General features: G+C 44.0%; 1 protein-coding gene across 1 annotated transcript in view; it reads left to right on the forward strand.

Annotated features, from left to right (window-relative positions):
* LOC101406147 (uncharacterized) overlaps positions 1-26,500 on the forward strand; it is a 61,228-nt gene extending 34,728 nt beyond the window's left edge. The window contains 9 exon segments of the mRNA XM_087417791.1: positions 16,075-16,216; positions 16,847-18,470; positions 18,546-21,576; positions 21,663-23,209; positions 23,212-24,333; positions 24,336-24,410; positions 24,458-25,090; positions 25,093-25,176; positions 25,179-26,500. Coding sequence (XP_087273917.1) covers positions 16,075-16,216; positions 16,847-18,470; positions 18,546-21,576; positions 21,663-23,209; positions 23,212-24,333; positions 24,336-24,410; positions 24,458-25,090; positions 25,093-25,176; positions 25,179-26,500 — 9,580 coding nt within the window.
* Positions 26,501-26,807: the final 307 nt, after the last annotated feature.

Genomic DNA, 26,807 nt, shown 5'->3' on the forward strand with positions numbered 1-26,807 from the left:
TACACTCTATCTATCTCTCTGTAATATATAAAGGGAACAGTTAAGAAAGTGGAGTAGGAGCCTATTCCAAGTTCTAGCCCCTTCTGATCTTCCACACTCTCCCATAATTACTGGCCTATTCTAGACTGTCTGAACAGATAACATGGGGGAAGTCTGGTCAGAATAGCTGTAATGTCTCCGTCCTGGCTTGCTCCTGTTTTCTTTTTTTCCAGTTCTCTAAGGCTGCACCACTCTCTCATCAAAACTCGCTGTTTCTGTGGGAGATGGAATGGTGACCACACTTTACTACTGATACTAGTCATTGCTGATAGGGCCACTCTAGTGACCTCATAATCTCTCTGCTCATAACCATTCAAAAGATAAGTCATGAAGGCTTTTTCCTTAACTACATGGGATGATCAGTTGCTTTTCTATTACTCCTTCTATTATTCTTTCTGTTCTTACTTTTGTCTCTATTTGGTAGAGAAAACTTTCATATAACACAGTTACTGCATAGATGCAACTCCCTTCACATCCTAGAAGGCCTCTGCCCATCTCTGCAGTTGTACTTCAAGGGTTTAATAAACCACCAGGATTTTTAGAAAAATAACAACATATTGATATAAACAGTTTCTGGATAACATTTCCCCAGGATTCAAAAGACTTGTCTTTGATCATTGTTTTTTCTGTGACTGTCTCTCTCACACATATTCTCATCGTGTGTGTGTGAGTGCCTTCTGCATCTGCAGTAGCTGGAATAAGATGCATTATACACACACACACACATATACACACACCATACTACACCTCTGCTACAGGCTTCGTTCAATTCTTTTCTCAATTTCCAACCTTGCCAGTCATTTCCAATTTCCTCTTCTCCATATGTCAGTGAGTACTTGGGAATGAATATGTTGGATATGTAAAAAACTAACAGGCAATCCAGATTGGCATAATGGCTTGCTGATATCTAGGAAAAGCTCTTTCTCACTCTCATTCCCCACAACATCCCTTCCTTCCCTCTCTGTGTCTCTGTTTCTCTGTCTGTCTGTCTGTCTGTCTCTCTCTCTCTCACACACACACACACAGATAGAAGAGGCTTTTAAAGAAAGCAGAATCTGAGGTCACTGAAGGCAACTTGAAATTCTTCCCTGGGATCAACATTACTTTCCTTCACCATTGCCCTGGCAAATTCAAGCTGCAAGTAGAGGGGTTCATATAAGATGCTGCTCCACCACTGTATGGCTAAGTAGCAACATCAGCTACAACTATGCCAAGGAATCCAAGGGAATAGACAATCTGGAAAAATTCCAGCTCCAAAACAGCACCTCCCAGGAGATGACTACAGCTCCTGTAGGAAATCATTTAACCACAAATTCCAACTTCACTCCTACAGCCTCAGTCGCACATCTTAAAGGGCTGTTCCCTTGAATTGTGACAACCTGACCCACATCAGCAGCCCAGAGGCCATGTGGTAACATAACGCCTTTCCAGCCCATTGGATAGCAAAAGGGAGGGACAACCGATTAAATGACTGTAATTGAAATCCTATAATTTGTGAGTTGTCAATAACTCCTGACTTTTGGGAGTTTTCTTCACCCCTTAACAAATCCTGGCAGCCACAATATGTAACTGTGGACACCTAAAACACCTCTGAAAACATTTCATTATCTGGTAACAATGAAACAAAGAATAAGTTCTCTCTGAGGAGGGAGAAGATGCCCCACATCTCAGAGTTCACTATTCCGTGGTCAGTCATTTTAAAGGCTTAGGGGGAAAAATTCCTTGGGATGCTAACAGTAAAAGCAAATCCAGAAGAGGGATCAGCAGCATGGGCAGGAAGTGGGGAATGGAAACCCACATGCTATCTTCCCGTTCATGCTATCAAGTGGAATTGATAGTCCTGTTACCCCTGCAGTTATTCAACTGCACTGATCAAATAGCCATCTGAGCTGAGCCAAATCAAGTCAGGCAAAGAAATTTATTTGAATCATTGAATCATAGCTCCCAGGTTGAAGTGGAATCTATCAGACATCCACCCAATGTTCCTCTACTTAACTCCCCTCCAAAATTTTCCTGTCTCATGCTCATCTCCCAGTAATTGATGTAACCTGGTACAATGCAAAGAGGATGTGGAGTGAAAAGTCCTGAGTTGGAGACCTGGGTCCTGACTTTTTGATTTATCAGCCGTGCAACACTGGACCTCCTGGTCATCAACTACACTGTGAGGAGGTTAGACTAATTGATTGCCAACATCTCACCAAATTCAAAATTCTCTAGGCAGTGATAGGGAATTCACTGTCTCCAAAGATAAATATTTTCATGTTGGGACAATTCTATTAAAAAATTCTTTCTCACACAAAGTCAAAATATGCGTCCCTACAGTTTCTACCCATTTATCTGAGTTTTTTGACAATCTAAGTATAATCTTTCTTCTATATAACAGCCACTCATATAACTGAAGACAGACATTCATCTCCCATCCACTTGCTTCTCACTCGGTTCCCTTTACCACCCATCTAGCCAATCATCCTATTTACTTGACTCAGAACACATAACAAGTTGTCCACATCTCTATTGAAAAGTGGTCATCAGAACTGAACAAAAAGCCACAGAAACCATCCGACAAATGCCAAGTGAAGAATACCACCACTTATTTTGTTCTGGCTAATGTGCTTCTTTTAACGCAGCCTAAAATAGCATTACCTTTTTGGCTACTACATCACACTGCCACTGTCACAGTACCTCTTCTTTTACTCATGTCTTCTACCCTGTCCTTGTGAAGTTTAATTTAGAACCAAAGTCAGAATTTTACTTTTGTGTCAGTAAGATTCATTTTTATTAGATTTGAGCTATTGGTGCAATGTGCTAAAATCTTCTTGGATCCTCAGTCAATCTTAAAAATATTTGCCATCTGCCCACATTGTCATCCAAGTGATTGATAAAAATATACTGATTATAACATGGTCAAGAAAATAGTCTTGGAGCAGACTACTAGAGACTGCCCTCCATATTGATATGAATCTGCAAGACTTGGGTCTTCTGGCCATTAAAATGTCAGATCCCAGATCGCCCCATCCTTGCCACTCTCTAGACTCCACCTTTCTCAGCTCACACACACTCCATGGTCTAGTCTTTCTGCTGCCCTGTGATGATTTCCCCAGTTAAGTTCACCCAGGACTTAGGACACTTTGAGAGGAACCACTGTTTAAAACACTAAAAATATCAATAAAGCTAATTAAAAAAAAAAAAAGGAGAAAAGTTCACACCCAGAGCAACGTGGTATAGTGGAAATAATGTAAGAGTTTGAGTCAAAATGACCTGGGGTTGAATCCTAGTTCTGGAACTTACTTGCTGGGTAACCTTGGGCACCCTGTCACTATCAGTTCCCTCATCTCAAAAATAGGGATAATAATAATGAACTCATAGGGTTGTGCTGAGAATTAGAAGTAATACGTGCAAAATCTTGGCACATTCTTGGCACATAATAGGCATGCAATATAGATTACTATTATTATTACAGCATGGTAGAGAGAGACAAAAACATAATAACTACTGGCACAGAAGGACAATTAAACCCAAGAAAAGAAGAGGAGAAAATAAATACCTGTATTCTGTGGTCATTAACTAATGCTCCACAAAAGAAAGAATTGATAGTCTAATAAGGTTAGAAATGTTGGCATTAAACAAAGTTTTTAAAACTCAGACATATATCTATCTCATTGGCTCTAAACAAGATTGGCCACCTCCTTGCATTTCTTATTTGATCTTGACCTAGGGACTGTTATAGGGCTCAAGGACACAAAAGATGATTCAGACCCAGTCAATACCAGGGTGAGAAGAAACACAAAATTGGGGGTGAGGGGGAGAGTGCGACACATAAATAAATAATTAAAATAAAACATCACCAGAGCTATAAGAGAGATAAATACAGAGTATGTGAGGTAACAGTGATCTATCTGGACATGTCAGGTAAGGCTTTATGAAGGAAGTGATGATTCCTGAGGGTCTTAAAGGATGAAGAGAAGCTAAGGTTGAGGGACTCTCCAGGTAGTAAGGATAGCATGTAGAGATTTTTTTTTTAATTTTTTTACAGATTTTATTTATTTATTTATTTTTCCCCCCAAAGCCCCAGTAGATAGTTGTATGTCATAGCTGCACATCCTTCTAGTTGCTGTATGTGGGATGCGGCCTCAGCATGGCCGGAGAAGCGGTGCGTCGGTGCGCGCCCGGGATCCAAACCCGGGCCACCAGCAGCAGAGCGCGCGCACTTAACCGCTAAGCCATGGGGCCGGCCCCAGCATGTAGAGATTTTGAACAGTGTTGGACCATTAAAGAATCATCCAAGGAATGCTGATCAGTCTAGAGTGACTTTCTCATAATATACAGGTGGTAAGAGAGGTAACTGGAAGGATACAGATTCACGCCTATTGTGAAGGGGCTTGTATGACAAGTAAAGGAATTTAGAATTCTACAGGCAAGCAGGAGCCAGCAGAGGAAATGACATGATAAGATTAGAAGATGAATCAGGCAACTAAGTAGTAGAGAGGATAGTTATAACACTTTTTACAAATACCCAATTGAAAGACGATGAGGTCCAGAACTAAAATTGCAGCACTAGAGCTAGAGAATAGACCTTCGCACAAAGAATATGTCTAGGTAGAACTGACATGACGTGACATGAGCATGGGGGGTAAAGGAGAGGGATAAATGAAAAGTGACAGAGTAGCTTGAGACACTCAGTGGATGGGGATGTCTTTAACCAATATGTGGATTTCTGGAGGATAGCATATTTTGGTATAGGGCAAAATAGTGAGTTCACTTTTGAACAGTATGGACTGAGGTAACTACGAGACATCCAAACAGAGATGTAGTCTGTACATAACAGTCTGGAAATCAAGAGAGAGGCCAAGGATAGGAGCCTCCTGTATATTTACAAGAATAAATGAGAACACTCACAGTTTAACCCACAGGAAGAGGAAGTGGAACATGTCTCTGATACACCAATGTAATAACCTTGAAAACAAAGTAAAATTACACTAATGATTCTTCCTAATAAACTCATGCTAGCTCCTTGTGATCACTGCTTCTAACTCACGAGCTCACTTTTTCTTGCTTTCTTTTGAAAAATCAAAATTAAATTTGTCTATCTTCTCTCTATTTATCATAATTTCTAGAAGATCAACATTCACTTCATAGCAAGTTCTCTCAGTATCCAGAGACGGAATTTACAGATAAAAAGGGACATGCAGGTAGGTGCTTATGATGTTTTCCTACCACAAATAGAATTTAAGTTTCTCATAAATGTATAGTCTACCCTGCAGGAGACAAGAATAAGGAAGTGTATTTATCAATAGACATTTATCAAGCACCTACCAAGTCAAAGTGGGGGTTATAAAAAAAAAAAAAGTAGAAGGTCCTGCACACAAAGAACCTACGATAGCCAAAGGGAATCTTCCATAAAATTTCCAAGATACGGGGTTTATGTAAACCTCAATTTGGAAGTTGGCAAGACAAGTATAGATGAGTACGTGAGGAGGTTGGGAAGTAAACATGTCGCTAGAGAAATAGAGGTGGAGATATGGGTGGATCTGGGTTTGGTTAGGAATGAATCAGACCATCCTACAGAAGATGGCTCCTCCCTGGATGGACTTGCTATAAAAAGGCCATTATCCCAGACTTCAGCACCCAGCAAGCTCCTTCAGGCTACATTCTACTTGCTCTTCTGGTGAAGTAAGTAAGAGGGAATACATCTAACTTTGCCTACTTGGTGTTAAGCCAGGTAGAAATCTGGATGTATGTGTATGCTAAGGCAAAAAGTTCTGGATGTTTGGGGTTCTTTATTTTTAGTGGCACTGTTACAAAAGTGTATTTCAATATAGAAGTAAAATGAGGGCCGAAATTTGCTTTCTCTGAGGCTACTCAATACTCTCTTTTATATTGCTGGATTTTCCATTTATTCATTCATTCAACAAATATATATTAACTACCTTCTATTTGCCGAGTGCTGTTCTTGGTTGGTTATGCAGCAGTGAACAACATAAACTCCCTACTCTTAGGAGATTACATTTAGTAGGGGGAGACATTCAGTAAACAAGGAGTAAGAATTTCAAATAGTGATGAGAGCAATGAAGAAAATAAGCGAGTGATGTAGTCAAGTAATGGGAGGAGAGTACTTTAGATTGAATGTCCAGGAAAGACCTCTCTGGGGGAATTATCTTTTTGAGCTGAAATCTAAATGACCACAGAAACTAGTCAAGGCAAAGGGCAAGATTCTAAAGCAGGATAAACTTGTTTCAAAGAACAAAACAAAAAAAGCTAGTGTGCCTAGAGCATAGATAATAAGAAGAAGAGTGGTATATGGTGATATCAGAGAGCTAGACAGGGGTAGACCATGTGAAGAGGGGCATAGTAGAGTTGTGCATTATTTTAAGTACATGAGAAGTCATTGGAGAGTATTAAGCAGGAGGAGTAAGATAATCTAATGCATGTTTTTACAAGATCATTCTGGGCTGCTATGTGAAAAATAGGATAATAGGAAGGCAAGAGGGGGAGCAAGGAGATGGACTGCAGTTTTGGTGAGAGATGATGAGAGTAATAGAAGTAGTGAGAAGAAACTCTTTGCTCAAGCCAAAATCTAGAAGTTATCCATGACTCCTGTCTTTCCCTTATACCACACTGATTCTTCACCACATCCAATCAACTCCGCCTATATGACATGCCAAATCCATCTGTCTCTCTCTCCACCACTACTATCCTAGTCCAGGCTAGCCTTCACTCCCACCACTGACTATTATATTATATAAAAATAACACAACTTATTTATTCATTTTTCTATCGATAGATATTTGGGTTGTTTCCATTTGAGGAAGTATTATAAATAATGGAGCTATGAACATTTTTATACACTATTTTGGGTTACATATGTGTATATATTTCTACTGGGAATATTCCTAGGAGTAACCTGGTGGGTCTTAGATACTGCCAAACAATTTTCGAAAGTAATTCTGCCAGTTTATGCTCCTTCTAGCAGTATATGAAAGATCCAGTTTCTCTATATCCTCACCAATATTTGGTATTGTGAAGTTTCTTTCTCCTTTTTTTTTTCTTTTTGCAGAAGAAGATTCACCCTGAGCTAACATCTCTGCCAATCTTCCTCCACTTCATATGTAGGTCACCACCACAGCATGGCTGACGAGTGGTGTAGGTCTGTGCCTGGGATCTGAACCCACACACCCAGGCCATCAAAGCAGAGCTTGCTGAACTTAACCACTACACCATGGGGCCAGCCCCTCCTTTTTGTCTGTTTAGTCATTTTGGTGGGTGTACTGTGGTCTTAAACTATAATTTTAATTTACATTTCCCTGATGATTAATAAGGTTGAGAACTTTGATATGTTTATTAGCCATTCGGATATCCTTTTTTGTGATGGTCCTGTGGTCTCTATCCATTTCTCTATTGGGTTGTCTATATTTTTTGTATTGATTTATAGGAGCTGTTTTTATATCCACGATAGAGCCCTTTACTGGTTAAACGAGTTGCATATATCCTCCCACTCTTTGGCTTTTCCTTCTCTCCTTTAACAGCATCTTTGAATGAACAGACATTCCTACTTTTAATGCAGTCCAGTTATCAATCTTTTTATGATTTATACTTTTTGAGTTATATTTAAGAAGTATTTCTCTACCTCAAGGTCTTGAAAATAGTCTCCTAAGTTATCTTCTTTTATCTTTTACATGTAAAGTCCACCTGGAAACTAATTTGTTTTTCCATATGGGAATTCAATTAACCCAGCACCATTTATTCAAAAGACTACCCTTTCCCTACTGACCTGCACCACCTTTGTCATAAATCAAATGTCCATAGTAATACAGGTCTGATTTTGGACGATTACCTTTCATTGATCCATTTGTTCAGCCTTTTGTCACTCCCATGCTGTCTTCCTTTATAATATACTTTGACATCTGGTATGTCCTCAAACTTTGTCTTCTTCAGGGTTGTCTTGGCTAATCTTGGCCCTCCACATTTTCATTTAAATTTTAGAAGTCACTTTATCATTCTTTATGTTTTAAAAACTTCAAGGATTCTGAATGGGATATTATTGCATCCGTAAATGAATTTGGGGAGATTTGACATCTTAACAATATTGAGATTTTTAACCCATGAACAAGGCATAATCTTCCATCTATTTAAATCTTCTTTAATTAATCTCACTAACATTCATAATTTTCTGAGTACAGTTCTTTCATATCTTTCATTAGATTTATTCCCAAGAAATTCCCGATTTTTTTATACTTTTGTAATTAACATCATTTCTTACTTCATTTTCTAAGTGTTTATTGATTTTGTATAGAAATACAATTGATTTTTGTATATTTATCTTATAAAAGGTAACATTGTTGATTTTATTTATTCTAACAGTTTAGCTATACAGTTTTTTTGGATTTTCCACATACAACACTCATATCATTCTATAATGACAATTTTGTTACTTCTTTTCCAAATATTCTGTTTTTTAAGTCTTTTGCTTGTTGCTCTGGCTAGAACCTTCAGTACAATGTTGAATAGGATGATAGCAGGTGTATTAGTCTCATTCTCACAGTCAGAAACGAAAGCTTTCAACATTTCACCATTAAGTATGATGCTGCTATAACATCTTCATAGACATAACTAATATCTTTTATTTATAAATCAACATTAATATTGGATTTTATAAAATGGGTTTTTTGCATCTATTGAGGGGTTCATGTCATTTTTTCCCCATTATTCTAGTGGAGTAGTTAATTGATCAGTTCTCAAACGATAAGCCAAACTTGAATTTTTGGACTAAAACCTTCTTAGCAATGATGTATATTCTTTTTATACAACACTGGATTCAGTTTACTATTATTTTCTTTCAGATTTTTGCATCTATATTTATGAGAGAAATTGTCCTGAAAATTGTTTTTCTTGTAATATCTTTGCCAAGTTATGGGTACCGAGATTATGCTGGATTCATAAAATGAGTGTTTCCCCTTTTTCATTTCTCTGAAACAGTCTGTGTGACGAAAGGGTTATTTCTTTCTTACACATTAAATAAAATTCACCAATAAAGCCATCTGACCTGCAGTCCCCCACCCCCCCCCACTGGAAATGTATTCATTTAAGATTCAATTTCTTTAATAAATATAGGACTATTTAGGTTTTCTATATCTTGTTGGTTCAATTTTGGTATGAAGCATTTTCCTAGAAATGTGTCCATTTCAATTAAATTTTCAAATTGATTAGTAAAATGTTTTGTATAATATGTTCTCATCTTTCTAATGCCTGTAAAATCTATAGCAGTCATCTTGTACTTTTCCGATATTGGTTACTTATGTCTTTGCTCTTCTTTTCTTGATTAAATCTTTCAGAGTTTATCAATTTTACTAGATTTTTCAAAAATCTTGACTTTGTTGACTCTCTGAATTTGTTTTCTATTGCACTAATATCAGTTCTTACCTTTATTATTTCCTTCATTATACTTTCCTTGGGCTTAATTTGTTGTTCTTTTTAAAACTTCTTGAGATGTATGCTTAGATTATTGATTTTTCAGCCTTTCTTCTTTTTTTTTATTTTATTTATTTATTTATATTTTTGGGGGGAGGAAGATCAGCCCTGAGCTAACATCCATGCTAATCCTCCTCTTTTTGCTGAGGAAGACCGGCTCTGAGCTAACATCTATTATTGCCAATCCGCCTCCTTTTTTTTTCCCCAAAGCCCCAGTAGATAGTTGTATGTCGTAGTTGCACATCCTTCTAGTTGCTGTATGTGGGACGCGGCCTCAGCATGGCCAGAGAAGCGGTGTGTCGGTGCGCATCTGGGATCCGAACCCGGGCCGCCAGTAGTGGAGCGTGCGCACTTAACCGCTAAGCCATGGGACTGGCCCCCATCTTCTTTTTTAATACATGCATTTAAGCTATAAATGTCTTTTTAAGCATGGAATTAATGTATCCCACAAGTTTTGCTATATCCATTTTTCTCATTTTCATTTAGTTTAAAATATTTTCTAATTTCCATTGTAATTTATTATATGACACAATCATTATTTAGCAATTATTGCTTAATTTCCAAACATTTGGAGATTTTTCTAGCTATCTTTCTATTACTGAATTCTAGTTTCATTCCACTGTAGTAGGAAACAAATCCTCCCTGATTTCAATCCTTTAAAATTTGTTGAAACTTGCTTTATGATCCAACATGTAGTAAACTTTTAAATGTTTCATGTTCATTTCAAAAGGATGTGTATTCTTGAGTTGTTAGGTGCAGTGTTCAATACATGTTAGTTAATGTTTTTATTAATAACTTTGTGGAAATCTTCCATATCCTTACAATTCTTTTGTCTACTTGTTCTATCAGTTGCTGAGAGAGGTGTGTTACCCACTATGATTATAGATTTGTCTATTTCTCCTTATAATTCTGTCAATTTTTGTTTTATGTATTTTGAGGCTATATTATTAGGTACATATCAATTTACTTTTTATATCTTCCTGATTAAATGACCTTTTATTGTTATGAAATATTCTTCTAGTAATGCTTTTTGGCTTAGTCTACTCTACAGATATTAATATAGCAATGACAGCTTTCTTCTAGTGTTTAAATAGTATATCTTTTCCATCCTTTTATTTTCAACCATTGTTATCACATTTAATGAGTGTCTCCTGTAAGCAGCATATAGTTGGTTTCTTTCAATCTGGTCTAACAATCTTTGTTTTTAAATTAGAATATTTATTCCATTTATAGTCAGTGTTATTACTGTACTATTTGGTTTAAATCTACCACATTACTACTTGGTTTCTATTATCCTACCCGTTCTATGTTTCTTTTTTGCTCTTCCTTTTGGATGAATTAAATATTTCTCAGTTAATTTTCCTCCTAGTAGCTTATTAATTATACATTCTTTTACTCTTCTTTTCATGTCTACTCTAGAGATTACAGCATGTATCCTTGACTTATTAGAGTATATTATAAAAAATACTTTAACCACTACTCAAACAATTCAAGTATCCTACAATACTTGAACACCATTTTCCCCCTCCAGCCTTATCTGCTATTGTTATGTATTTTAATTTTATCTATATTAAATCCTGAAACTTTATTATTATTATTATTATTATTATTATTTTATGCAATCAATATCCATTTAGATTTCCCCACACATTTAGTCTTGATTTTTCTCCCTTCTTTCCTGCCTTTCTGTGCTTCTAGCTAGGATCATCCTTTAATATTTCCTTTACAGCATATCTACTGGTGACTGGCTCTGTTTTTGTTTGCTTAAAAATATCACTACTAAAGCTTTCTTTTTCATGGATACTTTCACTAAGTATAGAATTCTAGAATAGAACTTATTTTCCCTCAGAAATATGAAAAGAGCATTTCATTGTCTTCTGGCTTCCATAGTTTCTTTTGAAAAGTCAGCTGTCAGTCTTATTGTTGCTCCTTTGAAGATAATATGTGTTTTTCTCTGGCTGCTTTTACGATTTCCTCATTGCCTTCAGTGTTCAGCAATTTTATTACTATGTGTCTAGGTATGGTTTTATTTTTCACATCCTATTTGGAGTTTATAATGTTTTTTGAATCTGTGGCTTGATATCTTTCAACAGTTTTAGAAAATTGCAGTTATTTAACTCCCCAAATACTGTACCTCCCTTCCAGTCTGAATATAGGCTTCAATCAATCATCACAGTCTTGATAACATTCTGATAACTTCACATACACACACAAACACACAGACCAGCTTTCTAGTTGTTCTCAAAGGAAGTTACTCTGAAACAACCTAATAAGCCATTGCACAAAATGATCTTTTAAAACTGAATCCTATTAGATCACTCTCTTACAAAAAAATCATCTAGTGACTTCCTAGCACACCTAGAATAAAATGCACAAATGTTACCCTATTTAAAAGATCACCATTATCTGACCCCTGTCTATATCTCTGACTTTAACTTCTATTACTTCTGATTTGCCCCCAATGTTCTGAAGTTGGTCTTTTTTCTATATTGCTAACAAGCCAAGCTGATTCCCATTTTGGGATCATTGCACTGTTTCCTTGGCCTAAAATTTTTCAACTAATCAACAAGATTAGTTCCTTTTTATTTTTCCATTTTAGGCTCAAATGTCCCCTTTACCACTAAACCTTCTCTGATCAATCTAAAGTACCCCCCAAAACTCTATATAGCACCACTCTCGTTCTGATAGTATGTATATCACTTCTCAATATCTAATTGTTTCATTCATTTATGTGTTTGTTTATTGTCTTCACAAGAGCAGGTACCTCATCTACCTTGTTCACTACTATATCCCCAGAGCATAAAATAGTGCCTAATCCTGTAGTAGCTGTTCAATGTTTGTTAAACAAATGAACGTGTGAATGAGTGAACGTAGAGCTCAAGGGAAAGGTCATGCCTAGAGGTATCGATTTGGAAGTTACCAGATAGATGGTATCTGAAGTCAAGGATCCAATGGGATTGCCCAGGAAAAGTGAGTAGATATTAAAAAAAAAAAAACAAGGTCAAGAACACGGCCATTGGAATTTCCAAACTTTTGAGATTGGGCAGAAGATGAGAGGTTAGCAAAGAATACTGAAAAAGAGCAGCCAATAGGTAGGAGGAATTCCAGGAGAATGTGGTGTCATGAGATCTAAGAAACAAAAAGATTCCATTAAGGAGGGAATAGTCAACTCTATTTTATACTACCAAGAGGTTGAGTAAAATGATGATGATGAACTGACCACTGTATTCAGCAAATTGGAGATCATAGGTGATTTGACACAAATCAGTTTCAATAGAGTTTTGGAGAAAGAAAATTGAGAAAACTGGGTTAAAAAGAAAATGGGTGGTAAACATTTAAAAAGAGAAAACTCTTTGAAGAATCTTTGCTATGATAAGAAGCAGCTAATTAGGACAGTAGGATGGAGAGGGACATCTTGGTGGAGGAGGGATTATTGGTTCAAGGGGTGGTTTTTAAAGATGGGATATACTCCAGTATGTTTTTGTTATGATCAAAATAAAGTACTAGAGAAGGCGAGAGTGTGGAGTTAGTGAAAAGAGACCCATCTCAGGGATATTCTGAAAGCACACTTGATAAAACATGTTGATAGATTAGACATGAGATGTGAGAAAAGGAAGAACCAAGACTAATTCCCAGGTTTGTCACTTGAGCAACAGGGAAATAGGGATAACTGGGGAGGAGATGGGGTGTGGGGTAAAGTAGTTGGAAATCAAGACTTCTGCTTTGAACATATTAGGCTTAAGATCTCTATTAGGCCCAAGTAGAAATATTGGATAGCCATTTAGACTCATCTCAAGCTTAGGCGAGTCTGTGGCTGGACATATAAACCTGGGAGTTGTCAACCCACGCATAGGACTTAAAGTTTCAGAGCTAGATGAGCTACCCCAAGGAAGTATAAATAGAGAAAAGAAGTAAGCAGTGAATCTCAGGGCACATCAACATTAGAGGCTGGGAGAGGAGACTAAGAGAAAATCGGCAGTGAGGCTGGGGGAGAAATGGAAGAGTGTGGGGTCTCTGAGGGAGGATGTAGACAGCTGCATCACACACTGCTGATATGTCAAGCAATACGTGAAATGAAAATGGCTAGTTTGATTTGGCAAGATAAAGGACATTTTTTATCTTTATGAGAGTTTTAGTGGATTTTGACCTAGAAAGGTAATTTGAGCAAAAGAAAATAGGAACTGAATAAAAAAAGTATAGGCATATCTTTTGAGGGTTTTGCTATAAAAAAGATAAATCAGATGGTGCCTAAAGGAAGTTGTGGGATGGGAGAAGGCAGTGTTAGATAAGAGACATTTCAGCATGAATACATGCTAAAGGGAATGATCCAGTAGAGAAAGAGAAATTGATGATGTAGGAGAGAAAGTGAACAGTTGCAAAAGCAAAGTGTTTCAGTAGGTAAGAGAGAGTGGAGTCCAGTGCCAAAACAGAGGAGAGAAGCACAGACAGTTCATCAACCACAACAGCAGTGAAGGCTAAGGTATATTGATACAAACACAGTAGATTGGGTGATCAGATATTGGGAAAATGAGGGAATTCTTTACCAATGGCTTCTAAGTTCTCAGTGAAATAAAAATCAAGGACATCTTCTGAGATGAAGGAAAGGAAGAAGCTGTTGAAGCTTTGGCCAGTGAGTACAAGAAACAGTAGGGCAAGGGATAGAGGGTGTATGCAAGGAGCAATGATGGAGATGAACCATAATGTCTAACTAAGGTAAAAAGGGTAACGACTATATAAAGCTGTAAGTAGACAGTGAGGCCAAAGAATTATTGAAGTCAGGGTACAAGAGGAGGTCACAGTGAAATCCTTGAGATGGAGATGTTGAAGATGGTGCAATTACAGATAAATCCAAGATCTAGAATATTACCATAAATAACAGCAGATGAAAAAATTTTAAATCTTAGGTGTGTTTTTTGTAAAAAGCATATAACTGCATGTTTTAATTCAGTCCTTACAATCTGTGTTTTTTTTTGTTTTTGTTTTTGTGTTTTTTGTGAGGAAGACCAGCCCTGAGGTAACATCTGCCAATCCTCCTCTTTTTTTGCTGAGGAAGACTGGCCCTGGGCTAACATCCACGCCCATCTTGCTCCACTTTATATGGGATGCCACCACAGCATGGCTTGCGCCAAGCAGTGTGTCGGTGCGAGCCTGGGATCTGAACCTGCGAATCCCGTGCTGCCACAGCGGAGCGGCCGCACTTAACCACTAGTGCCATCAGGCCGGCCCCAACACAATCTGTCTTTTAACCAGCAAGTCTGATCCAATTTACATGTATTATAATTCATGATAAAATTATATGAAATTCTACTTTTATTTTACACTTTGTTTACCCTGCCTTTTCTGATTCTTATTTTCTTCTTTCCCAGTTTCTATAGAATTGATTGAGTTTTTTTATTCCTTTTTTTCCTCTCTAATGGTTTAGAAGTTATAAATTCTGTTCTTTTAGTGGTTAATCATATAGTTACCAAAATATATGTTTAACCATGTCAAAAGTTATTCAATACTTATTTCCTCTTATCAAACAATCCAAGGTCCTTAAATGCTTAGCCCTGACCACTACAGTCATGTCTTTCACATGATGACTTCCTATAGCATTCAGTTTTGCCTAGTTTTATAACCCTAAGGTAGTCATTATAATGCTTTTATACAATAAATGTTTCCTTAGATTTATTGACATGCTTATTAATTTCTTTGTTTACCAATGAGATAAAGTGAATATTCTTTAAATGCTATTCCTTAAGTGGCAAAACGAAAGTCAGTCAACATGGGCCGGCCCCGTGGCTTAGCGGTTAAGTGCGCGCGCTCCGCTGCTGGCGGCCCGGGTTCGGATCCCGGGCACGCACCGACTCACTGCTTCTTCGGCCATGCTGAGGCCGTGTCCCACATACAGCATCTAGAAGGACGTGCACCTATAACATACAACTATCTACTGGGGCTTTGGGGGGAAAAAATAAATAAATAAAATTTTTTTTAAAAAGTCAGTCGACAAAAAAATTTTTATAGTATTGCAAAGCTATTCAAGTCATCCTATCCAATTAAAAATACTGCAAACTTCAAGAATTGTTGGGGAAAAAAAGATAAATTGAGTGAATGCTCACTGAGTGTCTCAGTGATTTGGCAAATTGGCTTTCAGAAAATTCTCTCTCAACAAACTGATGATTTAGCAAATTAGCTTTTGGAAAACTGATTTTCAGCAAGTTAGTATGAGTAAATTTTCCTGCATCTGACAGTGGGCCTTTCTAAAATTCTGCTATGAGCACTGGCCAGATCAACAAGAGGGACAGTCTTATCTATAGCACACTGAGTGCTACGAGACTATCTAAATCCTGCTGTGAATGGGTTCAAAGCCAAGAAATTAGCAATTTTAGTAATTCAGTCAAACTAGGTGTTGATTTTCACTATGTAGATGGTAGAGAGGAGTATTTCATGGATATCTTTCATTTTCAAAGCTGGACTACTTAGGGGAAGACCTAGGTTTAAAAATGTGGAAATTCATTATACTAACTGTTATGACCTAGAAAAAGAAAAGTACACGTTTATTTCTTCTTTCTAGGTTCACCTATATTTCAGCAAGATGTCTACCATTCTGGAAAACATCATTGCCATCATCGACCTATTCCACCAATATTCAACAAGAGATAAAGAGACTGACACGCTGAGCAAAAAAGAACTGAAGGAACTTCTGGAAATAGAGTTTCAGCCAATCCTAAAGGTACAAGATATTTGCCAAGACTAAAGGGTATAGCATTTCTAATCTGATTCAATAATCTGACAAAGGATTATTGTGAATTCTTTGGGAATTATTTTTTTTTTTTTGGAATAAGAACAGATTTGATCTTATTTCAAAACACATATAATTTGTTTTTCTCTCTTTATACCTTTATATCTACTATACACAGACACACACGTATGTACGTGCACACTCACACACACACCCTCTGTGAAGGGAAAATAATACAAATATATAATGACAAAGAAATGAATGCCAATTAGCTAGCTCTTCATAATATTCTTCCCAATATCAAGAACATTAACGGTATATTTAAAATATAATTCAAATATGGATTTTATAAAATATTGATATTTGAAGTAGGAAAAAGAGGCACTTGCCCCATCAAATCTTGTCATGTCACTATATGAGATTAAGATTTTTTTTTTTACTACAGTACCTATAGTTTACAGCTGAGTCATGATAAGCAAACAGTATTAAAGAAAAAAACACTATATATGATTCCACTTTAACGTACAAAGTATTCACGTTCTGTAAATAATTGTTGAATTATTTCATTGATGATGTGAGACAGTCTAATATAGTCTCGCTCTCTGTCTTCCCTCTGTACAGAATCCAGATGACCCAGACACTGCTGATGTCTTCATGCATATCCTTGATATGGACCACAACAAGAAAATAGACTTTACGGAGTTTTTTCTGATGGTATACAAGTTGGCTCAAGCATACTATCAGTCTACCAGAAGACAGAAACTCCAAGCATCACGGCAAAAGCAAAAAAAGGATGGATACCATAATCAACATGAAAAAGATGCCACAGAAGAAGAAGAAGAGGAAAGAAAAGGAATAACTAGTCACTCAAGAAGTGATGAAAAGAGGAAGGCGGCAAGATCCAAAAGCCAAAGACGAAGAGGGGAAAGTAGACACAGGTCTAGATCTGGAAGAAAGGGAGGAAAAGGTGAAAGATCTACTTCAAGACATGAAGAGGGATGTGGGAAAACACATCATGAGCCAACGGGGAACATGAAAAGAAACTCAAGTTCCCCTGAGGTAAACAGAAGAAGGAACAACGCAGGTGATACTAAAAAGAGGATAACTGAAGGAAGAGAAGAGAAAATTGGTGCTGAAAATAGAAGACATGGTTATGCAAAAGGGAAACAATCAGATTTTGATGACTTATACAAGGCATCAGAAGAAACTATACTAGAAAACAAAAATATTCAGCGAAAAGAAATAAGATATTCAGACGTCAAATCCAGAGAAATGAACATTTACAAAGAAAGAAATAGAGAGGATGAAAAGAATGACTCAAATTCTGTGAATGAACAGTCACCAAACCATTCTGGGAGACATAGAAATGGAGGGTCCACTGTGAGAAAGGAAACGGACAGTGAGAGAGACGGGGATGACTCAGAGAGGCCATCTGGGTACCGTTCAGGAAACCAACATGGATCCGCCCACGGCCACTCAGGAGACAGCTCTAGACACTATGGCTATAGACGAGGGCGCCAAGCCCATGAAGGGCAGCCTGAGTCTTCCCATGGACCATCAGACTCTGGTGACAGAAGAGGAGAACGATCTATTCGTGGACACTCTGAAGACAGCTCTAGACAATCAGGGTCCCATCACGCAGAGACATCCTCTCGAGGACACACCGACTCATCCCTTGGACACTCAGGGTCCAGCACCAGAGGAAGGCAGGAATCCCGCCATGAGCAGTCAGCAGACAGCTCCAGCCGCTCAGGCACCGGACGTGGACAATCATCCTCCGCATCCAGAACCACTGCACGTCGGGGATCCAGTGTTAGTCAGGCCAGCGACAGCGAAGGACATTCAGAAGGTTCAGGTAGACACTCCACCTCGACCCATGGAAGACCTGGCTCCAGCTCTGGACACCAACACGGGTCTACCCAGGGCCAGTCAGGAGATAGCGCTAGGCACTCAGGGTCCCATCAGGGGCAGACAGCCACCCACAGGCACTCCGACTCTGCCCATGGACAGTCACGATCCAGCACCAGAGAAAGACAGGGGCGCCGCCATGAACAGTCAGGAGACAGCTCCAGACACTCAGGGACTGGACATGGACAGACCTCATCTGGGTCCACTGGCAATAGACACCGGGGATCCAGTGTGAGTCAGGCCAGTGATAGTGAAGGGCACTCAGAAGATTCCCAGAGACGATCTGGGTCTGCTTCAGGAAACCAACATGGATCCGCCCACGGCCACTCAGGAGACAGCTCTAGACACTCTGGCTCTCAAGGAGGGCGCCAAGCCCATCACGGGCAGCCTGAGTCTGCCCACAGACAGTCAGACTCTGGTGCCAGAGGAAGACAAGGATCTACTCATGGACAGTCTGCAGACACCTCTAGACAATCAGGGTCCCATCACGCAGAGACATCCTCTCGAGGACACACCGACTCATCCCGTGGACACTCAGGGTCCAGCACCAGAGGAAGGCAGGAATCCCGCCATGCGCAGTCAGCAGACAGCTCCAGCCGCTCAGGCACCGGACGTGGACAATCATCCTCCGCATCCAGAACCACTGCACGTCGGGGATCCAGTGTTAGTCAGGCCAGCGACAGCGAAGGACATTCAGAAGGTTCAGGTAGACACTCCACCTCGACCCATGGAAGACCTGGCTCCAGCTCTGGACACCAACACGGGTCTACCCAGGGCCAGTCAGGAGATAGCGCTAGGCACTCGGGGTCCCATCAGGGGCAGACAGCCACCCACAGGCACTCCGACTCTGCCCATGGACAGTCACGATCCAGCACCAGAGAAAGACAGGGGCGCCGCCATGAACAGTCAGGAGACAGCTCCAGACACTCAGGGACTGGACATGGACAGACCTCATCTGGGTCCACTGGCAATAGACACCGGGGATCCAGTGTGAGTCAGGCCAGTGATAGTGAAGGGCACTCAGAAGATTCCCAGAGACGATCTGGGTCTGCTTCAGGAAACCAACATGGATCCGCCCACGGCCACTCAGGAGACAGCTCTAGACACTCTGGCTCTCAAGGAGGGCGCCAAGCCCATCACGGGCAGCCTGAGTCTGCCCACAGACAGTCAGACTCTGGTGCCAGAGGAAGACAAGGATCTACTCATGGACAGTCTGCAGACACCTCTAGACAATCAGGGTCCCATCACGCAGAGACATCCTCTCGAGGACACACCGACTCATCCCGTGGACACTCAGGGTCCAGCACCAGAGGAAGGCAGGAATCCCGCCATGCGCAGTCAGCAGACAGCTCCAGCCGCTCAGGCACCGGACGTGGACAATCATCCTCCGCATCCAGAACCACTGCACGTCGGGGATCCAGTGTTAGTCAGGCCAGCGACAGCGAAGGACATTCAGAAGGTTCAGGTAGACACTCCACCTCGACCCATGGAAGACCTGGCTCCAGCTCTGGACACCAACACGGGTCTACCCAGGGCCAGTCAGGAGATAGCGCTAGTCACTCGGGGTCCCATCAGGGGCAGACAGCCACCCACAGGCACTCCGACTCTGCCCATGGACAGTCACGATCCAGCACCAGAGAAAGACAGGGGCGCCGCCATGAACAGTCAGGAGACAGCTCCAGACACTCAGGGACTGGACATGGACAGACCTCATCTGGGTCCACTGGCAATAGACACCGGGGATCCAGTGTGAGTCAGGCCAGTGATAGTGAAGGGCACTCAGAAGATTCCCAGAGACGATCTGGGTCTGCTTCAAGAAACCAACATGGATCCGCCCACGGCCACTCAGGAGACAGCTCTAGACACTCTGGCTCTCAAGGAGGGCGCCAAGCCCATCACGGGCAGCCTGAGTCTGCCCACAGACAGTCAGACTCTGGTGCCAGAGGAAGACAAGGATCTACTCATGGACAGTCTGCAGACACCTCTAGACAATCAGGGTCCCATCACGCAGAGACATCCTCTCGAGGACACACTGACTCATCCCGTGGACACTCAGGGTCCAGCACCAGAGGAAGGCAGGAATCCCGCCATGCGCAGTCAGCAGACAGCTCCAGCCGCTCAGGCACCGGACGTGGACAATCATCCTCCGCATCCAGAACCACTGCACGTCGGGGATCCAGTGTTAGTCAGGCCAGCGACAGCGAAGGACATTCAGAAGGTTCAGGTAGACACTCCACCTCGACCCATGGAAGACCTGGCTCCAGCTCTGGACACCAACACGGGTCTACCCAGGGCCAGTCAGGAGATAGCGCTAGGCACTCAGGGTCCCATCAGGGGCAGACAGCCACCCACAGGCACTCCGACTCTGCCCATGGACAGTCACGATCCAGCACCAGAGAAAGACAGGGGCGCCGCCATGAACAGTCAGGAGACAGCTCCAGACACTCAGGGACTGGACATGGACAGACCTCATCTGGGTCCACTGGCAATAGACACCGGGGATCCAGTGTGAGTCAGGCCAGTGATAGTGAAGGGCACTCAGAAGATTCCCAGAGACGATCTGGGTCTGCTTCAGCAAACCAACATGGATCCGCCCACGGCCACTCAGGAGACAGCTCTAGACACTCTGGCTCTCAAGGAGGGCGCCAAGCCCATCACGGGCAGCCTGAGTCTGCCCACAGACAGTCAGACTCTGGTGCCAGAGGAAGACAAGGATCTACTCATGGACAGTCTGCAGACACCTCTAGACAATCAGGGTCCCATCACGCAGAGACATCCTCTCGAGGACACACCGACTCACCCCGTGGACACTCAGGGTCCAGCACCAGAGGAAGGCAGGAATCCCGCCATGCGCAGTCAGCAGACAGCTCCAGCCGCTCAGGCACCGGACGTGGACAATCATCCTCCGCATCCAGAACCACTGCACGTCGGGGATCCAGTGTTAGTCAGGCCAGCGACAGCGAAGGACATTCAGAAGGTTCAGGTAGACACTCCACCTCGACCCATGGAAGACCTGGCTCCAGCTCTGGACACCAACACGGGTCTACCCAGGGCCAGTCAGGAGATAGCGCTAGGCACTCGGGGTCCCATCAGGGGCAGACAGCCACCCACAGGCACTCCGACTCTGCCCATGGACAGTCACGATCCAGCACCAGAGAAAGACAGGGGCGCCGCCATGAACAGTCAGGAGACAGCTCCAGACACTCAGGGACTGGACATGGACAGACCTCATCTGGGTCCACTGGCAATAGACACCGGGGATCCAGTGTGAGTCAGGCCAGTGATAGTGAAGGGCACTCAGAAGATTCCCAGAGACGATCTGGGTCTGCTTCAGGAAACCAACATGGATCCGCCCACGGCCACTCAGGAGACAGCTCTAGACACTCTGGCTCTCAAGGAGGGCGCCAAGCCCATCACGGGCAGCCTGAGTCTGCCCACAGACAGTCAGACTCTGGTGCCAGAGGAAGACAAGGATCTACTCATGGACAGTCTGCAGACACCTCTAGACAATCAGGGTCCCATCACGCAGAGACATCCTCTCGAGGACACACCGACTCATCCCGTGGACACTCAGGGTCCAGCACCAGAGGAAGGCAGGAATCCCGCCATGCGCAGTCAGCAGACAGCTCCAGCCGCTCAGGCACCGGACGTGGACAATCATCCTCCGCATCCAGAACCACTGCACGTCGGGATCCAGTGTTAGTCAGGCCAGCGACAGCGAAGGACATTCAGAAGGTTCAGGTAGACACTCCACCTCGACCCATGGAAGACCTGGCTCCAGCTCTGGACACCAACACGGGTCTACCCAGGGCCAGTCAGGAGATAGCGCTAGGCACTCGGGGTCCCATCAGGGGCAGACAGCCACCCACAGGCACTCCGACTCTGCCCATGGACAGTCACGATCCAGCACCAGAGAAAGACAGGGGCGCCGCCATGAACAGTCAGGAGACAGCTCCAGACACTCAGGGACTGGACATGGACAGACCTCATCTGGGTCCACTGGCAATAGACACCGGGGATCCAGTGTGAGTCAGGCCAGTGATAGTGAAGGGCACTCAGAAGATTCCCAGAGACGATCTGGGTCTGCTTCAGGAAACCAACATGGATCCGCCCACGGCCACTCAGGAGACAGCTCTAGACACTCTGGCTCTCAAGGAGGGCGCCAAGCCCATCACGGGCAGCCTGAGTCTGCCCACAGACAGTCAGACTCTGGTGCCAGAGGAAGACAAGGATCTACTCATGGACAGTCTGCAGACACCTCTAGACAATCAGGGTCCCATCACGCAGAGACATCCTCTCAAGGACACACCGACTCATCCCGTGGACACTCAGGGTCCAGCACCAGAGGAAGGCAGGAATCCCGCCATGCGCAGTCAGCAGACAGCTCCAGCCGCTCAGGCACCGGACGTGGACAATCATCCTCCGCATCCAGAACCACTGCACGTCGGGGATCCAGTGTTAGTCAGGCCAGCGACAGCGAAGGACATTCAGAAGGTTCAGGTAGACACTCCACCTCGACCCATGGAAGACCTGGCTCCAGCTCTGGACACCAACACGGGTCTACCCAGGGCCAGTCAGGAGATAGCGCTAGGCACTCGGGGGCCCATCAGGGGCAGACAGCCACCCACAGGCACTCCGACTCTGCCCATGGACAGTCACGATCCAGCACCAGAGAAAGACAGGGGCGCCGCCATGAACAGTCAGGAGACAGCTCCAGACACTCAGGGACTGGACATGGACAGACCTCATCTGGGTCCACTGGCAATAGACACCGGGGATCCAGTGTGAGTCAGGCCAGTGATAGTGAAGGGCACTCAGAAGATTCCCAGAGACGATCTGGGTCTGCTTCAGGAAACCAACATGGATCCGCCCACGGCCACTCAGGAGACAGCTCTAGACACTCTGGCTCTCAAGGAGGGCGCCAAGCCCATCACGGGCAGCCTGAGTCTGCCCACAGACAGTCAGACTCTGGTGCCAGAGGAAGACAAGGATCTACTCATGGACAGTCTGCAGACACCTCTAGACAATCAGGGTCCCATCACGCAGAGACATCCTCTCGAGGACACACCGACTCATCCGTGGACACTCAGGGTCCAGCACCAGAGGAAGGCAGGAATCCCGCCATGCGCAGTCAGCAGACAGCTCCAGCCGCTCAGGCACCGGACGTGGACAATCATCCTCCGCATCCAGAACCACTGCACGTCGGGGATCCAGTGTTAGTCAGGCCAGCGACAGCGAAGGACATTCAGAAGGTTCAGGTAGACACTCCACCTCGACCCATGGAAGACCTGGCTCCAGCTCTGGACACCAACACGGGTCTACCCAGGGCCAGTCAGGAGATAGCGCTAGGCACTCGGGGTCCCATCAGGGGCAGACAGCCACCCACAGGCACTCCGACTCTGCCCATGGACAGTCACGATCCAGCACCAGAGAAAGACAGGGGCGCCGCCATGAACAGTCAGGAGACAGCTCCAGACACTCAGGGACTGGACATGGACAGACCTCATCTGGGTCCACTGGCAATAGACACCGGGGATCCAGTGTGAGTCAGGCCAGTGATAGTGAAGGGCACTCAGAAGATTCCCAGAGACGATCTGGGTCTGCTTCAGGAAACCAACATGGATCCGCCCACGGCCACTCAGGAGACAGCTCTAGACACTCTGGCTCTCAAGGAGGGCGCCAAGCCCATCACGGGCAGCCTGAGTCTGCCCACAGACAGTCAGACTCTGGTGCCAGAGGAAGACAAGGATCTACTCATGGACAGTCTGCAGACACCTCTAGACAATCAGGGTCCCATCACGCAGAGACATCCTCTCGAGGACACACCGACTCATCCCGTGGACACTCAGGGTCCAGCACCAGAGGAAGGCAGGAATCCCGCCATGCGCAGTCAGCAGACAGCTCCAGCCGCTCAGGCACCGGACGTGGACAATCATCCTCCGCATCCAGAACCACTGCACGTCGGGGATCCAGTGTTAGTCAGGCCAGCGACAGCGAAGGACATTCAGAAGGTTCAGGTAGACACTCCACCTCGACCCATGGAAGACCTGGCTCCAGCTCTGGACACCAACACGGGTCTACCCAGGGCCAGTCAGGAGATAGCGCTAGGCACTCGGGGTCCCATCAGGGGCAGACAGCCACCCACAGGCACTCCGACTCTGCCCATGGACAGTCACGATCCAGCACCAGAGAAAGACAGGGCGCCGCCATGAACAGTCAGGAGACAGCTCCAGACACTCAGGGACTGGACATGGACAGACCTCATCTGGGTCCACTGGCAATAGACACCGGGATCCAGTGTGAGTCAGGCCAGTGATAGTGAAGGGCACTCAGAAGATTCCCAGAGACGATCTGGGTCTGCTTCAGGAAACCAACATGGATCCGCCCACGGCCACTCAGGAGACAGCTCTAGACACTCTGGCTCTCAAGGAGGGCGCCAAGCCCATCACGGGCAGCCTGAGTCTGCCCACAGACAGTCAGACTCTGGTGCCAGAGGAAGACAAGGATCTACTCATGGACAGTCTGCAGACACCTCTAGACAATCAGGGTCCCATCACGCAGAGACATCCTCTCGAGGACACACCGACTCATCCCGTGGACACTCAGGGTCCAGCACCAGAGGAAGGCAGGAATCCCGCCATGCGCAGTCAGCAGACAGCTCCAGCCGCTCAGGCACCGGACGTGGACAATCATCCTCCGCATCCAGAACCACTGCACGTCGGGGATCCAGTGTTAGTCAGGCCAGCGACAGCGAAGGACATTCAGAAGGTTCAGGTAGACACTCCACCTCGACCCATGGAAGACCTGGCTCCAGCTCTGGACACCAACACGGGTCTACCCAGGGCCAGTCAGGAGATAGCGCTAGGCACTCGGGGTCCCATCAGGGGCAGACAGCCACCCACAGGCACTCCGACTCTGCCCATGGACAGTCACGATCCAGCACCAGAGAAAGACAGGGCGCCGCCATGAACAGTCAGGAGACAGCTCCAGACACTCAGGGACTGGACATGGACAGACCTCATCTGGGTCCACTGGCAATAGACACCGGGATCCAGTGTGAGTCAGGCCAGTGATAGTGAAGGGCACTCAGAAGATTCCCAGAGACGATCTGGGTCTGCTTCAGGAAACCAACATGGATCCGCCCACGGCCACTCAGGAGACAGCTCTAGACACTCTGGCTCTCAAGGAGGGCGCCAAGCCCATCACGGGCAGCCTGAGTCTGCCCACAGACAGTCAGACTCTGGTGCCAGAGGAAGACAAGGATCTACTCATGGACAGTCTGCAGACACCTCTAGACAATCAGGGTCCCATCACGCAGAGACATCCTCTCGAGGACACACCGACTCATCCCGTGGACACTCAGGGTCCAGCACCAGAGGAAGGCAGGAATCCCGCCATGCGCAGTCAGCAGACAGCTCCAGCCGCTCAGGCACCGGACGTGGACAATCATCCTCCGCATCCAGAACCACTGCACGTCGGGGATCCAGTGTTAGTCAGGCCAGCGACAGTGAAGGACATTCAGAAGGTTCAGGTAGACACTCCACCTCGACCCATGGAAGACCTGGCTCCAGCTCTGGACACCAACACGGGTCTACCCAGGGCCAGTCAGGAGATAGCGCTAGGCACTCGGGGTCCCATCAGGGGCAGACAGCCACCCACAGGCACTCTGACTCTGCCCATGCACAGTCAGGATCCAGCACCAGGGAAAGACAGGGGCACCGCTATGAGCAGTCAGGAGACAGCTCCAGACACTCAGTGACTGGACAGGGACAGACCTCATCTGGGTCTGGTGGCAGTAGACACCGGGGTTCCAGTGTGAATCAGGCCAATGAGAATTTCAATCTAGCTGGGTCTACAGGAATACACTTGGCCTCACCGCATGGCCTCTCAGATTCCAATTCAAGAGACCAGAGATCCATTCATCCCGAACATTCACCTGATAGCTCAGCTTACTCAGGATCTCATCCAGATCCTCCATTCTCTCGTGATCCATTTGACTTTGTCGTGGAGCACTCAAGCTCCAGCAGAAGACAAAAGCCTGATTCTACATTCAGTCACTTAGGTGATACCCGTTCACACTCTCAGCTTGGTCATGGTCACACATCATCCTTTTATGGGACATCTATGTCTAATACAACAGAATGGCAAGGATCAATAGAAGGTCACTCAAATCCTGCTTCTCAGGATTCAAGGTATAATTCAAGAATACAATCACATAGCAGTCATCACCATTCTGGGAGTAATAATTCTCATTCTGTGATTACTGAAAGGCAAAGGCATGATTCAGGTCAAGGTTGGAGGCACGGCAGCTATGGAAGTGCAGATTATGACTATGGAGAGTCAGGGTTTGGACAGTCTCAGGCTTGAACTGGCAGACATGATTACAGCCATGTGGGATTCGGGGACAGATCTGAATACGGAGAATAATTTATGAGATCCATATAACAGGCAGTTATATACACCCAGGAACATATAGCCATTCAAGTGATCTTTCAAAACAGCTGGGGTTTTGTCAATCTCAAAGATACTATTATTATGAGTGAGAAACCAATAAAAAAGTAATTAACCCAAAGAGCAGTAGAATGAACCAAGAACACAAGTTTGAATGAAAAAGTTTTCATTATACTTTTAGGGATGGTATCTTTTCTTATAATTTTATTTAAAATATGTTACC

The sequence above is a fragment of the Ceratotherium simum genome, chromosome 2 (genome assembly GCF_057802395.1).
Source record: "Ceratotherium simum simum isolate JZ-2026a chromosome 2, ASM5780239v1, whole genome shotgun sequence".
In the NCBI taxonomy this organism is placed as follows: Eukaryota; Metazoa; Chordata; class Mammalia; order Perissodactyla; family Rhinocerotidae; genus Ceratotherium; species Ceratotherium simum.